The 16,982-nt window shown below is 55.8% G+C and overlaps 3 protein-coding genes across 3 annotated transcripts; 2 read left to right on the top strand and 1 right to left on the bottom strand.

The window, feature by feature from the left end:
• Window positions 1-1,721: 1,721 nt before the first annotated feature.
• On the top strand, window positions 1,722-2,376 carry MIND_01077600 (uncharacterized protein; the record flags this gene model as incomplete). The annotated part of the gene is made up of 3 exons (XM_037367349.1): window positions 1,722-1,903; window positions 1,954-2,270; window positions 2,327-2,376. 3 exons carry the CDS (start codon window positions 1,722-1,724, stop codon window positions 2,374-2,376), a joined length of 549 nt encoding a protein of 182 aa, XP_037216743.1.
• Window positions 2,377-12,225: 9,849 nt separating this feature from the next.
• MIND_01077500 (uncharacterized protein) lies at window positions 12,226-12,812 on the top strand (the record flags this gene model as incomplete). Its single annotated transcript, XM_037367348.1, has 2 exons — window positions 12,226-12,350; window positions 12,392-12,812. 2 exons carry the CDS (start codon window positions 12,226-12,228, stop codon window positions 12,810-12,812), a joined length of 546 nt encoding a protein of 181 aa, XP_037216742.1.
• A 110-nt stretch (window positions 12,813-12,922) lies between these two features.
• MIND_01077400 (uncharacterized protein) lies at window positions 12,923-13,723 on the bottom strand (the record flags this gene model as incomplete). Its single annotated transcript, XM_037367347.1, has 2 exons — window positions 13,398-13,723; window positions 12,923-13,349 (listed from the first exon to the last, which is right to left on the bottom strand). Exons 1-2 carry the CDS (start codon window positions 13,679-13,681, stop codon window positions 12,923-12,925), a joined length of 711 nt encoding a protein of 236 aa, XP_037216741.1. The 5' UTR covers window positions 13,682-13,723.
• Between the last annotated feature and the right edge of the window lie 3,259 nt (window positions 13,724-16,982).

Raw genomic sequence — 16,982 nt, 5'->3', positions numbered from 1 at the left:
ACTCGCCGTCTTCCCAAGGGGATCTGCGGCACGCGCCTGCATCCCAGTTGACCTCGCCCCGGCTTACAACGCGAGCCGGGCCATCCGCCGGCGGCACGTGCCCGAACCGGCCACCCACGACTTCCTTCTTACCACCATGCGCAATGTGCCAACCACACCAACGCCAAGTCCCTCGACCCCGCCGCCTCCACAGCCCTCTGTCTGCTGCCAGAACGGGTGTCCACGCGCCCGAACTGGCCATTGACCGCCGTCTACAACGCCATTAGCAACGACAAACGCGCCCATTGACTGTGCGCCAACCAGGCCCAACCTTGACCAAACGCGTGTCTGGCGCGGCACGTGGCTGGGAAGAGCTCTACAGTACTATGACTGCCTTGTCATTTCGACCAGCGCAACGCGGGCGCTATCAGTCGGCCTCGACCTCGTCAACGCGTTAAGGCGGGTCGGCCTCACCACCTTTGCGCGACAGCGCTGTATCGGGAACCTTACAAAACGACCCCGGCATTTGCGCTGGCGATCACGGCCAACTCGTTCCCCAAACACCATCACCAACGACCAACAGCGTTCCCTGCTGCTTGGCCGACACTTGCCTCCAACCATGCCTGCATGTTGCCCACTCCCCTTCATCTTCACAAGCGCCATGCAACGCTATCCGCCCGACTTCGGCATCATTAACGCGTCCATCTTGGCTGTCGCGGGCAGCCATCAAGTGGCCTGTGTCCCGCAACATTGCGAGCGAGAGCGAGAGCAACGGACACGGGGTGCGGTCCCTCGTTTAGCCTGCGACTTCCTTAACCGCGCTGTCTGCTCGGATCCAACACCAGGGAGCGAGAGCAACGGTTGTCGGCGAGCAAGCTACAGTGACGGCAACAAGGGTATCGACAACACCCTCTGCGCTAACCTCCGCTCTCTCGCGTTCGACAACTCCCCTCCAAAATCTTACCCCACGACACAGTCTCCATCACCAACCCAGTCGTGGTTTGGCGGGACTGCAACAACAACGGCGCTGTTCAAATCGAAGGCTGCAATGCGGGAAAAGAATCGAGTCGGGCACTACGTCCGAGCGAAACCGTAACTATGGCGGGAGTAGTTGGACATCTTTGGCCTACAACTTGCCACCACTGTCCGCCAACAGCCCCGGCGCGGGTTCCCCCCCACGACAAACCACTCCCCTTCAAAATCTTGCCCCGACACACTCATTCTGCGGGCGCTCCGTCTCCATATTGTGGTCTGGCAGGACTTGATGGAGTTGGCTGGAACGGTGACTGGGCCCAACCGGGGAAGTGGGGTCTGCAATGCCAAAGAACGGGTGCGTGAAACCGTGACCGCGGTGACTTTGGCGTTGCCAGACCCGACTTGGCAGGGAGAGGGATCGAGATCGGGGAGCTACACGGGGATAGACGCGTTGTTTACGCGTCTAACGCGTGAAATACGCGTATCTTGCGATGGATCTACGGGTCGGGTAGTGTAAACTGTACATTCGCGTACCTTGAATAAATTTTTTTTCACTGCTTTGCCGTAATACAAGGGTATATAAGAAAGTTGACGGGGCGAGCCTTAGCGAGCTGCGAGCCTTTGCGATGGGTGAGTAAAGCGTTGAGGTGGATGCGATGGGTGAGTAAAGCGTTGAGGTGGATGCGATGGGTGAGTAAAGCGTTGAGGTGGATGCGGGAGGGTAAGGCTAATGGGTGAGTCAAGTGTTGAGGTGGACAGTGGAGGGGATGGGTATGCAAGCTCAACTCGCGCAGCTCAACGTTGCGCTCAACCCTGACGCCGTCCACGCACACCCTCCCGCCCCACCGCCAACACGCTACTTTGGCTACGGCAGCAACCTCTGGATCCACCAGATGGACACGCGCTGCCCGGGCAACACCCTCCTCGGAGTCGCCTTTCTTCGGGACTGGTATAAGCAGCCCCCACCCATTTTATTATCTAATACTAAATACTCTACAGGCGGTGGATAATCAACACCCGGGGGTACGCCACGATCGTGCCCTCCCCGGACTCCGTCGTGTACGCGCTGCTGTACACGCTCACCGCCGCGGACGAGGCCGCGCTCGACCGCCACGAGGGCGTCCCGCGGTCGTACGTAAAGCAGACGCACCCCGTCACGCTCGTCGGCCCCGACGGGTCACACAGCACCACCCTCGACGCGCTCGTGTATGTCGATGTGCAGCGCACGCAAGAGGGCCCGCCGAAGCCCGAGTACGTACACCGGATCAACAGCGGGATCTGCGACGCGGTGCGGGCCGGGCGTGCCGGAGGAGTATGTGCGGGAGTGTCTGCGGCCGTTTATCCCGGAGGAACAAGAGAAAGCATTGGGCAGGCCGGTGGAGGCGGGGGGCGTTGGCGGCGGCGTTGGGAAGGCTGGGGTGAAGAGCCAGCAGCCAGTATTGACTTGCATGCGATCTGCTTCTTCATTTCTAGTTATACAGGCCTGTGTTCTATCCATAATGCTACAGTGTCCGTTTTTGTTGTGCCTTGTTTTTTATGTCCGGGCGAGCTGTGGGAGCTGTGCCTCGGCGTCACGGTCCGAGTCCTTCTCCTTGTCGACGTCATAGCCATAGCTGCTGAACCGCACCAGCAAGTCCTCCACATCAAGCTCCGCGGCATAGCTCCCCGCCGTGATCCTCGCATACATCTGTAACAGCACCACCGCGGCCAGCAGCGCCACGGGTATGATGGCCAGTGCGCCGTGGAGGCCATAGCCACGGGTATGCGCGGTGCAGAACTGCCCGATGAGTCGGCTGTTTGTCTGCCCCAGACACGTGTAGATTGCGGGGTAGCCGGCCCCGGGCCGGCGGTGCTGAGGAGCGTCCCTGGCGAGGGCGAGTAAGGGCAGGGGCAGCGCGAGGAAGAGCAGCCGGGAGGAGAGCCCGGCGAGCGACCGGCGGCGGGTGGCCCCGGCGATCAGACTGGGACGTAGTTAGTTTACCGGAGATAAGATAGCACTGCTACTCACCCGGGGACGGAGAGCAGGAAGACGACGGTGAACGTCGCGGCCTGGAAGAAGAGCGCGATGCGGGGCCGCCCGGGAGGCGGGTGCGCCCGGAGCCAGCCGACCTCGACCCAGCTGCCCACTGTGCCCGCGCCGGACGAGCGCAGCGTTTGGCTCCTCGGAGCGCTACACCTGTCAAAGGGCATCTCCTGGCCGCACAGAAAGAAGACGACGGTGAACGTCGCCGGACAGCAGCAGAGCAGGACGACTAGAAGGCGCGCACAGCCTCCCACGACACGTGCCGTTGACAGCGGCCTTCTGCCCACCATCTCCTTCTCGTCATGAACGACCGTCCTCAACATCTAGCTAGACAACCTGGAGCCCAACTCGTCGCGCTGCCCCGCCTCTTGCCGTTGCCCGTGCTTTTACAACGGCGATAACGCAAGTGGCCAAACCCGCGACTTTCTCTCCCGCTCTCCGTCCGCTGCTGCCAAATATCGCTGCAGAACAAGGTCAGCCGCTGTAAAACAGCCCCAGGACGGCAAGAACACCTACTAGTACAAGAACACGATGACTCACAACTCCAACGCCGTCAACGAGTCAATCTCAGGCCGCGGCAGCCTGGAAATACAAATCATCTTAGTCTGGCAACACGACGATATGAAGCGTGGAGGTTGGTGATGAAGAAGGGAGACTGGTTGAGCTGCAAAGGTGAGTGCGAATCTGCTGATTTGTTTCAGAAACAACTTACCGGCCTTCAGTTCGCGATTCGTGCTTGCCTGGTTGAGCAACGAAAGTGAGCGCGACCACCAACAAAACGTTGACTTACCCACTAATTTGTTTCAGAAGTCTCAGCCTCTTTGACCGCGACAAACTTCTGCCCGCCTCAAACGTCAGCTAGCGGCGGAGATGGGGAGGAGAATGGAATCAGTGGAGAAATGACTGGATACAGGTCAGTTTGGTGTCGTTTAGTTGAAGAATATTAACTGACTGTTTTTATATTGTTTGCATTCGCATTCGCGCCTGGTTGAGCGGCAACCGTGAGTGCGCGAACACCAGCAACGAGTTGAGACACTTACTGATTTGTTTTAGAGACCTTAAAGGAGTCTTGCCTTTGGGATCGTTCACGCTCGCCTGGTTGAGCAACAACAATGAGCACGAACAGCAACAACGAGTTGACAGACTTAGTCATTTGTTCAAAAGCCTTTCGATGGCGGCTATTGGTGATGAGCGATCTTGCGAGCTCGTTTGCGCTTATTTGTTTGCACAACCAAGTATGAGGTGAGCAACAACTCTCGCTTGGGGCTTGAGCTGAGCTATGTTAGATCTGCAAATGAAGTCAGTAAGTGGATATGATGCTGCGAATACTGACCAACGTGCCGGTCAACTCTGGACTCGGAACAGAATGCGGGAACGCCGCAGCCGACCTGGACGTGAAGACAAGGTAAACCAGGATGAATTGGAGAATAAGATGCTTACTAGCATTCGGTGTTGCTTGCGGGCTTGGTGTGGGACGAAACGAGGCCAGCGCAGACAACGCACAAGCACGTTGTATTTATCTGACAACGCGGTAAGCAAGATTGAATCCAAGTCAACGACAACTTACTTTCAATTTTATTCGCCAGCTAGGATGATGGAGGAAATGGATTGGACGACGAGTCCGCAAATCCGCCTTGTTCATAGACATCAGTACATGTTGTATTTGGTAGAAGTGAAATGAATCGCTCACCTTCTTCAAGTTTGCGCGTGCCGTCACATAGCTCGTGACTCGCGTCGCTTCTTCTTGCCCCTCATCCCGATCATCTGCGCTCGTGCAGCCAGCCTCTTTGACCACAACAGGCTTGCGCACGCCTCAAACGTCCGCTAGTGGTGGAGATGGAGGAGAATGGGAAGCTGCGGGGAGATGGGAGAGAAATGGCGGCGGGGAATCTGGCAAGCGGTGAGTCCGGCCCAGTTGGCCCCATTTGCTGCTTCTTCCCAGCCACGCCCAGCGTTCAGCGGCGACCTGGCCCGGCTGACCGCACCCTCTCCGGCCCAAATGGCAGCGCCAACCACCACTCCCTCAAATCTTATGCCGGCGGCTTACTTTTGACTCCGGCAACTCACGGCTACTGACTACTGGCTGGGACGACATGCTGCTGCTCGACCACTTGCGACCGCGCATGACTACGCCGGCCGGCCCCCTGTCTGGGGGTCAGCGGCAAACTCGTCGTCCCCTCGTTTCGGACCACGACTGGGCCAGCGACAAACTGGTCTACAAGTCAATCATCAGGCGGCCGACTATTTGCCAACTCTAGTTTGGTTTCCGAATAACGGCCCGCGACACGTTGCGCTATGAGCAGTGCCGAGTCAGCCTCCAAAACTCTGGAGCTCGGCACGCTTTTCAGCTTGGGAGACGACCGCTGGTCGGAAGCTGCCGAGCCCATCCCGAATTACAGAGCGCTACATGATCAGGTAAGCTCATATTTGTCCCCGCTGAACAAGTCCGCTTACCTGTCCATAAGCACGCCAACTGACTGTTGGAAGTCGTTCAGTCGACAACAAGCCTGTCGCCAATCGTTCTTACCAACGAACATGTCAACGAGCTCAATGCCCTTCCCGTCCATCAACTATCTCCCGCTCTTCCCTCTTGACGACAACAAAAAGTAAGCGCAACGTGCTATTATCATGTAAGTCCTGTTTTCTCAGTCCGTGGAACTCACTGATGATGAAATCCTCTCCAGAGCTCGCGACTGGCTTGGCACTGTAACGACAATGACGAATCGTTCAACGGCGAATCCAGAGGCCAACAACTATGGTACCGCTCGTTTGGGTTCCTGACCTCGCGAACATTTTGGGAGGTGGGCACTTGATTTTGCGGGGAAGGCGAGCCTAAAACGGTTAGTTATGCCTTCATTTCACCAGGAAACTCACCATTAAACAGTTTGGTCGTGCCGAATATGGAAGAAACTAGTGATTTGGCTGGAAGAAAGTGAGCCAAAGGTCTCATTTTTGCCAACACTAGTAAACTTACCATTAAACAGCGAGACTAAAACGGCAGCAATGTCAACGGACATAGCCACGAGCTCGCCGAAGCGACCGTCCTGCAACGCAGACAGGCTGCGCTCGACAGGAACGACACGTCGGTGGTGAAGCCGCTGACACTAAGTACTTCGATTCAGGCCAACGCGACGAACCAAGCAGCTTTGCTGGTGAGTTTTGTAAATCCCTCAACGCGGGCCATAACACAACTCGCCAATCTCTGCAGGACGACGATGAAATCTTGGCGCTGTAACGACAACGACGAGGAGCGAGGTCATTGGCCTCAAATCTTCTGGATAAGGTGAGATTGGGGATTGCACCAGAATGGATGATACCTACGACGCACAGTACCCGTCACGATGGACGACGACGAGCACACAGGTTTCAAGCTGGGAGACATGGTCAGTATCCAAATCAAGTGCCCAAATGGAAACTGACCTCGATACAGAGTGTTTGCGATGACGAACACGGCGATTTCATCGTCGTCTGGAAGGGCGTTGACACTGAGAGGAGCGACGAGCAATTGGGGGGACTGCTGTAGAACGACTTGTAGATTGATAGAAGATAATAATATTGAGGCAATGACAATGCGAGGGCAAGGGCAGTAGTGGGGTTGCAAGGGGAAGGATGGAGGGAGAGGAAAAGAAGGGGTGCTGTGTTGCTCGACACAAGTCAGGTCTTATATAGGCAGGATAAGCGAGCGGCGCACTTGTAAACATGTTCGCGTTGCGGCGGAATCAACAAACAAAAAAATTCACATGAAAACTTCCATCTATCAAGTGACGTTACCGCGGGCATGCACGCCGCCCGACAGTTTGTTGAGATGCAAATACGCGATTTCGTGTATTCCCCTGTCCAACAACATTGCGCTGGCGGCCCGGTCTGGCCACCCGATCATCGCGGGAATGTGTTTGGGGCTGTGGTACCTATCGTATGCGCCTGCCTCTGTCGTAATCAGAGCAAATTTGACTCCAGCAGAGGGTTATCTTGTTTCTTATTTACAACGAGAAAGAAGTGGGTTGTATGCAAGGGATAGCTGCGATGAAGGTGTGGATAACATTTATTCAAGCCGAACATTGTTTCCCACGCTCGGAATTGGGCGATCGGGGCTGAACTAGAGGGAAACCAGCAGTTGTTGGTACTGTTACCTTATCGGGATGCTATCTGGAGTGTGCTGAATCACCTCTCAGAACGTCCAGAAAGCGCAGAAAAATATAGTCAGTGTCACTGTTGGTCACGCTTCAATGTGGAGTACCTACGAACTTCACCTGAAAAAAATGGGGCCACCGTTCTAAACAAAAGGCACGAACAGCCTGTGGAAAAAGAGGCATAGTGACCGGCAGCGGCTAGGCCAAGAAGCGTTTGAAACTCTGTCCAGCCGGTATCATTTGATGTTACCACATCTGCCATACCCATAGCCGACGTCTGTTTCAGGCTCGGCTGGGCTTATTTCTTCGCCTAATGCTCCGCCGATGCTTGCGCTCTCCCCGATGTCAGTAAATTTGATTTTCCACTGATGTTATGTTCCTGGTCGACACCGGCGACCGGAGCTTCCGGCCTGATGTGACATCTGTTACATGCCGTGTTTTTTTTCCTCTGACGCCGTCTTGGCGTGTCGGCGTATCAACAAGGTCACGTATCCTCTCTTGTCTTAACTCCTCCACCATCCTCTCTTGCCTTCCCCCCACTCTTCGTCGCCATGCCCCTTACATGACCGGCCGCGTCGCCTCTCGTCTTGACTCCACCACCACCGCTCTTGGCTCAACACAAGGTGTGTTCCCTGTTTGCCATTTTCCGCTTGCTCAGGCTGACTGTGGACACGAAGCTCTCATCACAACATGTGGGACAACATTCTGCGTCACGTTGACTTGCCAACATTTGACTCCTGCCTGCCGCTGCTCCCAGCCTTGACGTTGACCAAGGTTTGCACATTATCTTCCCCAATTTTCGCTGACACATACTGTTTGTAGTGCTCTTCTTGACCACTCTTCGTCACCGGTGCAGCGGTGCCCCTTGAGGGATGTCCACGGCCTACCCCAGTCGCTCCCAAGACATGTCTTCCCGCGTCACCCACTACTACATCCTTGGCTCGAAACAAGGTGCGCCTTTCTTGTTGTTTTCCGCTCGCTCAGGCTGACTCAAGACCTGAAGCTTCCAGCATCTTACGTCACATTGACTTGCCAAAATCCCTGCAGCTCCCGGTCTTGCTGCGAACAGGTTTGCACCTGCGAACGAGCATGAGAAGATGACAAATGGCTTGTCTGACACCTGGCTTATGCACCGTCTGGCGTGGTCGTTGACGGGTATGTATTGCCTTATTCATGTCACCCTTGCGCTGACCCAACAACACAGGACTCCCATTGGGCTGTTTCACTGTTAGCTCTTCTGCGCGGCACTTCTGCGTTGCGCCAGCGTCAAGGCATCAGTGGAGCTTATCCTTTTGACACGTCTTTCTTAGCCCGACACATTGGACTCCCTCTAACCTCCCGCCAAGTCCTTCACGCGCACGGCCTTAGTCCCTGGCGTCGGCAGACCATCCTCCATTTCTTGTGTCCACATGGCACCGGCTTGGGTTTACGCCCCAGGCACAACATTAGTGAGTGTTGTCTCTGCTGAATCTCGCTGATGTACTAACTTGTTTCGCAGAACGTGATAGTCTCGCTGAAAATCGGCGTAAAATCATGGCTCAATTGGTGATTACGTAAGCGTATATCGACCCACTTTTTTGCCTTAAAAAACTTACGTTTGTACCAGGATTTTGACGGCCGAAGGCCCAGCGTCCCTCTAGGCTTCAATGCCTCGGAGCCAGGGCTCTGCTCCCTGGCTTCCCTCTTGCGTCTGTTGCCTTCGCCAACCCTGCTCAATGCCGACCACCGCTGCATACGGCGCATCAATCAGAGCATCAACACCAAGATCGTCATGCGCACCGTGATTCTGGTAAGTTCTTGTCCTTCCTGTTCGTTGCGAGATTACCAATGTTGATATCAGTGTCCGTATTGCACTCCTCATCGCCTTTACCAATTCCACTGACAATGATGGATCAATTGATGATTACGTAAGCATATTTCAGCCCACTTTTTGCCTCATCAAAACTCACTTTTGCGCCAGGATTTTGACGGCCGGAGGCCCAGCGTCCCTCTGGACTTCAACGCCCCAGAGCCAGGGCTCTGCTCCCTGGCGTTCCTCTTGTGTCCGTTGCCTTCACCAACCCCGCTCCGCTGTCCCCGCATCTGGCGCCAGAGGCGCATCAACGCTGGTATCCTCATGTGATCTTTCACTATGGTGAGCTCTTGTCCCTCTCCTCTATTGTGCAATTACTGACCTTGATCTCAGTGTTCCTAACACGTCGCGCCGCTCGTTGCCGCTCGAAAATCGCTCCCATCACCGATTATTGATGCGATCAATCGATTATCCGATAATTTCGGGACGTCATTTGGACCTCAAAAAACGTGATTCAAAACACCATTTTTTCCAGGATTTTGCCGCCGGAGGCGAACGAACGGGAGGACTTTCAACGCAAACATTGGCAGCAGTGCGCTGCCGATCCCCCCACTGTGCGTTTTCACCAAGTCTTTTTTTTCCATTGCTTAAACTATTGCAGTCCGTTGACTTCTACACCCAGCCCATTAATCACACATCCCGATTTCCCTCAACGAAGCGATCCACTCTGGTCCGAGCCGAGCCGAGCTTCTTCTCACCACCACTCGCCGTCTTCCCAAGGGGATCTGCGGCACGCGCCTGCATCCCAGTTGACCTCGCCCCGGCTTACAACGCGAGCCGGGCCATCCGCCGGCGGCACGTGCCCGAACCGGCCACCCACGACTTCCTTCTTACCACCATGCGCAATGTGCCAACCACACCAACGCCAAGTCCCTCGACCCCGCCGCCTCCACAGCCCTCTGTCTGCTGCCAGAACGGGTGTCCACGCGCCGAACTGGCCATTGACCGCCGTCTACAACGCCATTAGCAACGACAAACGCGCCCGTTGACTGTGCGCCAACCAGGCCCAACCTTGACCAAACGCGTGTCTGGCGCGGCACGTGGCTGGGAAGAGCTCTACAGTACTATGACTGCCTTGTCATTTCGACCAGCGCAACGCGGCGCTATCAGTCGGCCTCGACCTCGTCAACGCGTTAAGGCGGGTCGGCCTCACCACCTTGCGCGACAGCGCTGTATCGGGAACCTTACAAAACGACCCCGGCATTTGCGCTGGCGATCACGGCCAACTCGTTCCCCCAAACACCATCACCAACGACCAACAGCGTTCCCTGCTGCTTGGCCGACACTTGCCTCCAACCATGCCTGCATGTTGCCCACTCCCCTTCATCTTCACAAGCGCCATGCAACGCTATCCGCCCGACTTCGGCATCATTAACGCGTCCATCTTGGCTGTCGCGGGCAGCCATCAAGTGGCCTGTGTCCCGCAACATTGCGAGCGAGAGCGAGAGCAACGGACACGGGGTGCGGTCCCTCGTTTAGCCTGCGACTTCCTTAACCGCGCTGTCTGCTCGGATCCAACACCAGGGAGCGAGAGCAACGGTTGTCGGCGAGCAAGCTACAGTGACGGCAACAAGGGTATCGACAACACCCTCTGCGCTAACCTCCGCTCTCTCGCGTTCGACAACTCCCCTCCAAAATCTTACCCCACGACACAGTCTCCATCACCAACCCAGTCGTGGTTTGGCGGGACTGCAACAACAACGGCGCTGTTCAAATCGAAGGCTGCAATGCGGGAAAAGAATCGAGTCGGGCACTACGTCGAGCGAAACCGTAACTATGGCGGGAGTAGTTGGCCATCTTTGGCCTACAACTTGCCACCACTGTCCGCCAACAGCCCCGGCGCGGGTTCCCCCCCACGACAAACCACTCCCCTTCAAAATCTTGCCCCGCGACACTCATTCTGCGGGCGCTCCGTCTCCATATTGTGGTCTGGCAGGACTTGATGGAGTTGGCTGGAACGGTGACTGGGCCCAACCGGGGAAGTGGGGTCTGCAATGCCAAAGAACGGGTGCGTGAAACCGTGACCGCGGTGACTTTGGCGTTGCCAGACCCGACTTGGCAGGGAGAGGGATCGAGATCGGGGAGCTACACGGGGATAGACGCGTTGTTTACGCGTCTAACGCGTGAAATACGCGTATCTTGCGATGGATCTACGGGTCGGGTAGTGTAAACTGTACATTCGCGTACCTTGAATAATTTTTTTTTCACTGCTTTGCCGTAATACAAGGGTATATAAGAAAGTTGACGGGGCGAGCCTTAGCGAGCTGCGAGCCTTTGCGATGGGTGAGTAAAGCGTTGAGGTGGATGCGGGAGGGTAACACCTGACGCCGTCCACACCGCCCACCCTCCCTCAAGCAACAACATCTCGCCCTCCTCTGCGCTCTACCGTGTGTCTTTCTCTCCCTTCTCGTGCTGACTAACCGGGATGCCAGAATACGCGATCCCGGCTGGGCTGTTCCTCGTCGGGGCCGTGACGCTCGCGTTCTACTTCCGGTCACGCGCGAACGCGCAGGAGGCTAGGGAGCGCGCGGTGATGCGGGCCGGCGGGATCCGCGTGGGCGTGCGCGGACAGGACGACGACGAGGACCAGGGGCCCAGGCCGGTGCTGGTTGACGCGTATTTGTCATCAGCGGGAGAGGGAGCGGGTGGGTGGGAGCGGGTTATGGTGAGTGGGTTGTGGTTTGGTCTGAGGCGATGGCTGATGGGGGTGGTAGCCGTTGGCGACGAGTGTGACGCGTTACACGGCGGCGGACGGTAAGGACGGGACGACCCCGACACGGGTGCGTGTGGGAGTGGTGGTCGTAATGCCCGGCGCTCCACAACACGACGACCCGCTGCCACAACTCGAACTAGGACTGCTCGAGACAGAGTTGCTGCCCACGCCTGCTCTTACTCCCGGCACCCCGCCATCTGCTTCGACCTACGCCAAATACTAAAGTGGAGTTCAAGTCATCTGGGAGTGCGTTTGTGTCCCGGAGACTGATGGCTACAGCTTATCCGACACCACAACAACGGAATGACGACGACAACGAGCTGCAGCCCCAGCTGGAGATTTCTACACGAGCCCACGCCTGCTCCCGCGCTTTGCAATTTAGCAGCATTGAATCGCGCTATTCTTGGCTTTAATTGAGGTGGTTATAATATTGTGCGTGTTTGTTTTGCAATGCGATGGGAGATGACTGATGAATGTCCTAGTTGAAGTGCTCAACACCCACGCTCGGCATCAAGCCAGATATAGCGCGATTAAACGCCTGCTCCTGACTCCCATGGCCCACCCTCCCGCCCCACCGCCCACACGCTACTTCGGCTACGGCAGCAACCTCTGGATCCACCAGATGGACACGCGCTGCCCGGGCAACACCCTCCTCGGAGTCGCCTTTCTTCGGGACTGGTAAGCAGCCCATTTTATTATCTAATACTAATACTCTACAGGCGGTGGATAATCAACACCCGGGGCTACGCTACCATCGTGCCCTCCCCCAACTCCGTCGTGTACGCGCTGCTGTACACGCTCACCGCCGCGGACGAGGCCGCGCTGGACCGCCACGAGGGCGTCCCGCGGTCGTACGTAAAGCAGACGCACCCCGTCACGCTCGTCGGCCCCGACGGGTCACACAGCACCACCCTCGACGCGCTCGTGTATGTCGATGTGCAGCGCACGCGCGAGGGCCCGCCGAAGCCCGAGTACGTACACCGGATCAACAGCGGGATCCGCGACGCGGTGCGGGCCGGCGTGCCGGAGGAGTATGTGCGGGAGTGTCTGCGGCCGTTTATCCCGGAGGAACAAGAGAAAGCATTGGGCAGGCCGGTGGAGGCGGGGGCGTTGGCGGCGGCGTTGGGAAGGCTGGGGTGAAGAGCCAGCAGCCAGTATTGACTTGCATGCGATCTGCTTCTTCATTTCTAGTTATACAGGCCTGTGTTCTATCCATAATGCTACAGTGTCCGTTTTTGTTGTGCCTTTTTTTATGTCCGGGTGAGCTGTGGGAGCTGTGCCTCGGCGTCACGGTCCGAGTCCTTCTCCTTGTCGACGTCATAGCCATAGCTGCTGAACCGCACCAGCAAATCCTCCACATCGAGCTCCGCGGCATAGCTCCCCGCCGTGACCCACGCATAAGCCTGTAACAGCACCACCGCGGCCAGCAGCGCCACGGGTAGTATCGCCAGTACGCCGTGGAGGCCGTAGCCACGGGTGTGGGCGGTGCAGAACTGCCCGATGAGTCGACTGTTTGTCTGCCCCAGACACGTGTAGATTGCGGGGTAGCCGGCCCCGGGCCGGAGCGTGCTGAGGAGCGTCCCGGCGAGGGCGAGTAAGGGCAGGGGCAGCGCGAGGAAGAGCAGCCGGGAGTGGAGCCCGGCGAGCGACCGGCGGCGGGTGGCCCCGGCGATCAGACTGGGACGTAGTTAGTTTACCGGAGATAAGATTACTGGTGCTACTCACCCGGGGACGGAGAGCAGGAAGACGACGGTGAACGTCGCGGCCTGGAAGAAGAGCGCGATGCGGGGCCGCCCGGGGAGCGGGTGCGCCCGGAGCCAGCCGACCTCGACCCAGCTGCCCACTGTGCCCGCGCCGGACAGCAGCATAAGCAGCGCGGAGAGCAGCGTGACGCCGTGTTGGAGGGGGAGGCAGAACAGGAATCGACGGGGGGCCATCGCTAGAGAAAACCCAAGCTCAAGGGTGGGTTCAAGTAGGAAATCCCAGCCCGCACATCTCGCCAATCGCATGATCCCTAACGCGCTTCTCTTCTTTGGCAAATCCTTTCCCTCCTCCTCCGCCCCCCGCTCCGTCGTCGTCGCACTCCTCGCGATCGGTCACGCGTTACCCGACGCGTCCGTATATTAGACGCCCGCCACTGCTCGGGACGATTGCCTCAAACAGCGAGCGAGTGCGGGCGCGGCATCCGGCTCTTCGGAACGCGCACGCGCCTGTCAAAGGGCTGTGCGCCGGCTTCGCCTGGCCGCGGCGGGGCGGTGCCGCACAGCCATCTGAGTGTTCGAACAGAAAACGACGGCGCGTGGTCCGCAGCAGTCGCGGTCACGGGATGGACCGAAATTGCCGACTTGCAGCGGAGAGTCTGGTATTGAATGGGAATTGAATTCAAGCCTTGCAAGTACATTAGACTCGGATGTATTTGAAGAGCCAATCGTCGTCGTCCGGGTCGCAAAGAGGCTGACTGCTCGCCGCCAGCGCTATGGTGAGGTATTAGTAAACTATGCACATTGAAGAGTCGGAAAGGCCTCCAGAAAATCAACGCTGTGCCACGTACCATACTAATAGAGCTTACGGATCAGCGTATGTATTATTCACGACTGCTTCGATACCGGCTTTGACCCGACAGCGGGCACCAAGTCGCGGCTTGTTGCTCTGCGTCTGCATTGGGGATGCACATCATCGAAATTTGAGAAGAAGGTTCAGAAAGTTCACATTGTAATGGGACTAGCCCTCGAGATTCAGGTAATCGTGCGAGGGGTAGTGAGCGAGGTTTTGATAAGAAAGCATGGTTCTAGTTTCCCAGATAACAGCACACACGCGAAATAGCATAATGTTTGAAGCTTGCAGCATTGCTTTGGATCAACTTTGCTTCTCTGCCGCCTCTAGTGCTAGTAGCCAACGGGTCACCGCCGCGTCGTCGTCTTCCTCCTGCTTAGCCACCTATATATGCGATCAAAAAAGGTCAGCGGAACATAATGGAACGCCTCACAAGCATATTCAGCTGCGAAAGCGTGGCTGCTTGCTGTGCTCGCTCTGCATTAGAAATGTGCATCATGGGGAACTGTCGGAAGGGACATTAGAAAGAGAGATACCATTGGCCAAGTCCTCACATTGTAACCGGGCTGGAATGGCAACTGCTGCTGCTGTTGAAAAACATCATTTGGGAAGGTATTATTGAACACGTTGAACGGCTGGGACTGAGAGCGATTGTAGTTCTGCGGAAGGAAATTGGGAGCTGGTTGCGGAGCAAGCATTCGTTGGTGAAGAAGAGCATTGTTGCAGCAGTTGAAGGCGTTGCATGGCAGATATTGGACTTGGTTGAGCTGAGGGTATGGCAATGCGTTGAGTTGATGGAACATATTCTGGTTGAGTTGTTGGTACGGAAGTGGCAGCTGGTTATGAACTTGGTATTGCGGTGGGAGCATTGCGGGTTCCTGGAATTGAAACTCCAGTTGTTGCCCAGGATTGTCGGTGCGTTGCAACTGCGGCGTTGGCTTCGTGTGTTTGTCAGTGATGTTGGTCGAAAGCAACGTTGGACTAGAGGGCATAGAGCTAGGCTGGGGACTTTTGCGGCGGGCGGATTTGCGTTTAGGTTTCGGCTGGGGCTCGTCGGTGTCAGTATCGTCGTTTTCCGAGTCCTCAGCCTTGCGCTTCTTGGCCATCACTCTCTTCCTGCCGCTCTTCAACTCATACTTCGTCCGCTGCCACCAGTTCCGAATCCATTTGTCAGTCCTGCATCGTGTCGTCAACAGCACCAAAACTGGACGCAGAAACAAACAACATACAAATTCGTGTCACGCACCAGCCCCGCTGCAATCTCGTTCGAGAGCGTCATATCGGGCTTCGCGGCCTCCAGCGCTGCAAGTAGCGTCCGTTTCTGCGCTTCAGTCGAGATGACGGCTGCCAACAAAAGTCGTTCGTGTTATACGTTTGTAGACTGGCAGACGGACCGGGCTTTGGATTTCCATTGATTTTTCTTGTTGCTATAAGTATGTGCGGTTAGCCACAGAATCGCACTACGATCTAAGGTATATGTACCTTTCCTCGTCATGGAGCAAAGCCAGATAGGCACTGGTGCTGTACGAGTCACGGCCCATTGATGGGCCGGCCCCAAAACGGCCCAGTGACAAAAAAGTTGCCTTCGGGAAAAATCCAATGCGCCCTCAGGGACGAAAGATCGTGCCCGAGGGCAATATTTTATGCTCCCTCAGGCATTCAATTTCATGCCTGGAGGCACAATTTCTGTTCCCTCAGGTGCAAGTGCATTGAACCTACAGTACATTATGTTTTGCCCCTTCAGTGTAAGTTCTGGTCACTGCAGGACAGCTCATTCTTGTTCCTGTAGTGAGTTTTGTTCTTTCCCTTCAGTAGCAAATAAAGATGCCCTCAGGCCTATCATTACTTGAAGAAACTGAGATGAATTCAAGTTACTTGTAATATAAAAAAAAAGGCTACCGTTCAAAATCCTGAAGCAAAGCACAATAGGCAAGTCACCAAATAACAGAGAAACAGCATGAAAACCAACAAGAGCAAGATGCTATAGGATAGGTCTAAATGGTTTGTACTTTGGCATCACTGATGTATATGATGATCTAAGAAATCCAAGCTGTAATTAATTGAGGACATTTTTAACCAGTCTGATACAACTTAATGAATTATCCCTTCATGAGATACATTGTGTTATGAGCAGAGAGTGGCTTAAATGAGTTGAAACGGACTCCGAGTTCAATTGGACCAACTCCAGTTGAGGCTCTCTCGGCTGCTCACTGTCTGAATTATGTACTCATACCAGCTTTGGTAGGGCTCGGGTACAATTATTTCGGTCCCTACCAGTGGGTATACAACACGTTTCATCGTACATGGATGAAGTGTGGGGACGTCCCGTTCTCAGCAGCGATGTCGAATGGCCCGACTCAGAATCTGGCGAATTCCAGCCTGAGCACAAAGCCTCCGCCGAGCCGCCTGCCCCTAGTGGTGACTCAGCAGTTGCGGCAGAATCATCCACAACAAGCCAGACAAAAAAACTTCTCAATTCCTGCGCGTAGAGGATTCGAATACCAGTCTGACCACGGAATTGTCCTACATTCCCTGGCAAGGCGGCGGCCGTCTTAGATTGCGAGCCCCTTCGTCCTATAATCTGTTCATGCGGCATGTTTATCGCCAAGAAAGGTCTCAAAAGCGCAGCGTGCAGGCACCAGATTCTCCCGGACTTGAAGAAGCACGACAGGGTATGTGTTCATAACTTGAAACCTTTCCTGTCATCTTAGGATCACTAACCGTGCTCAAGTGGCAGCGAAGACCCGCAACTTAAAT

The sequence above is a fragment of the Mycena indigotica genome, assembly GCF_014461135.1.
Source record: "Mycena indigotica strain 171206Taipei chromosome Unknown Mind.scaff0009, whole genome shotgun sequence".
Lineage (NCBI taxonomy): Eukaryota > Fungi > Basidiomycota > Agaricomycetes > Agaricales > Mycenaceae > Mycena > Mycena indigotica.
Note: the sequence above shows the minus strand (reverse complement) of the source record. Positions and strands in the feature narration are given on the sequence as shown.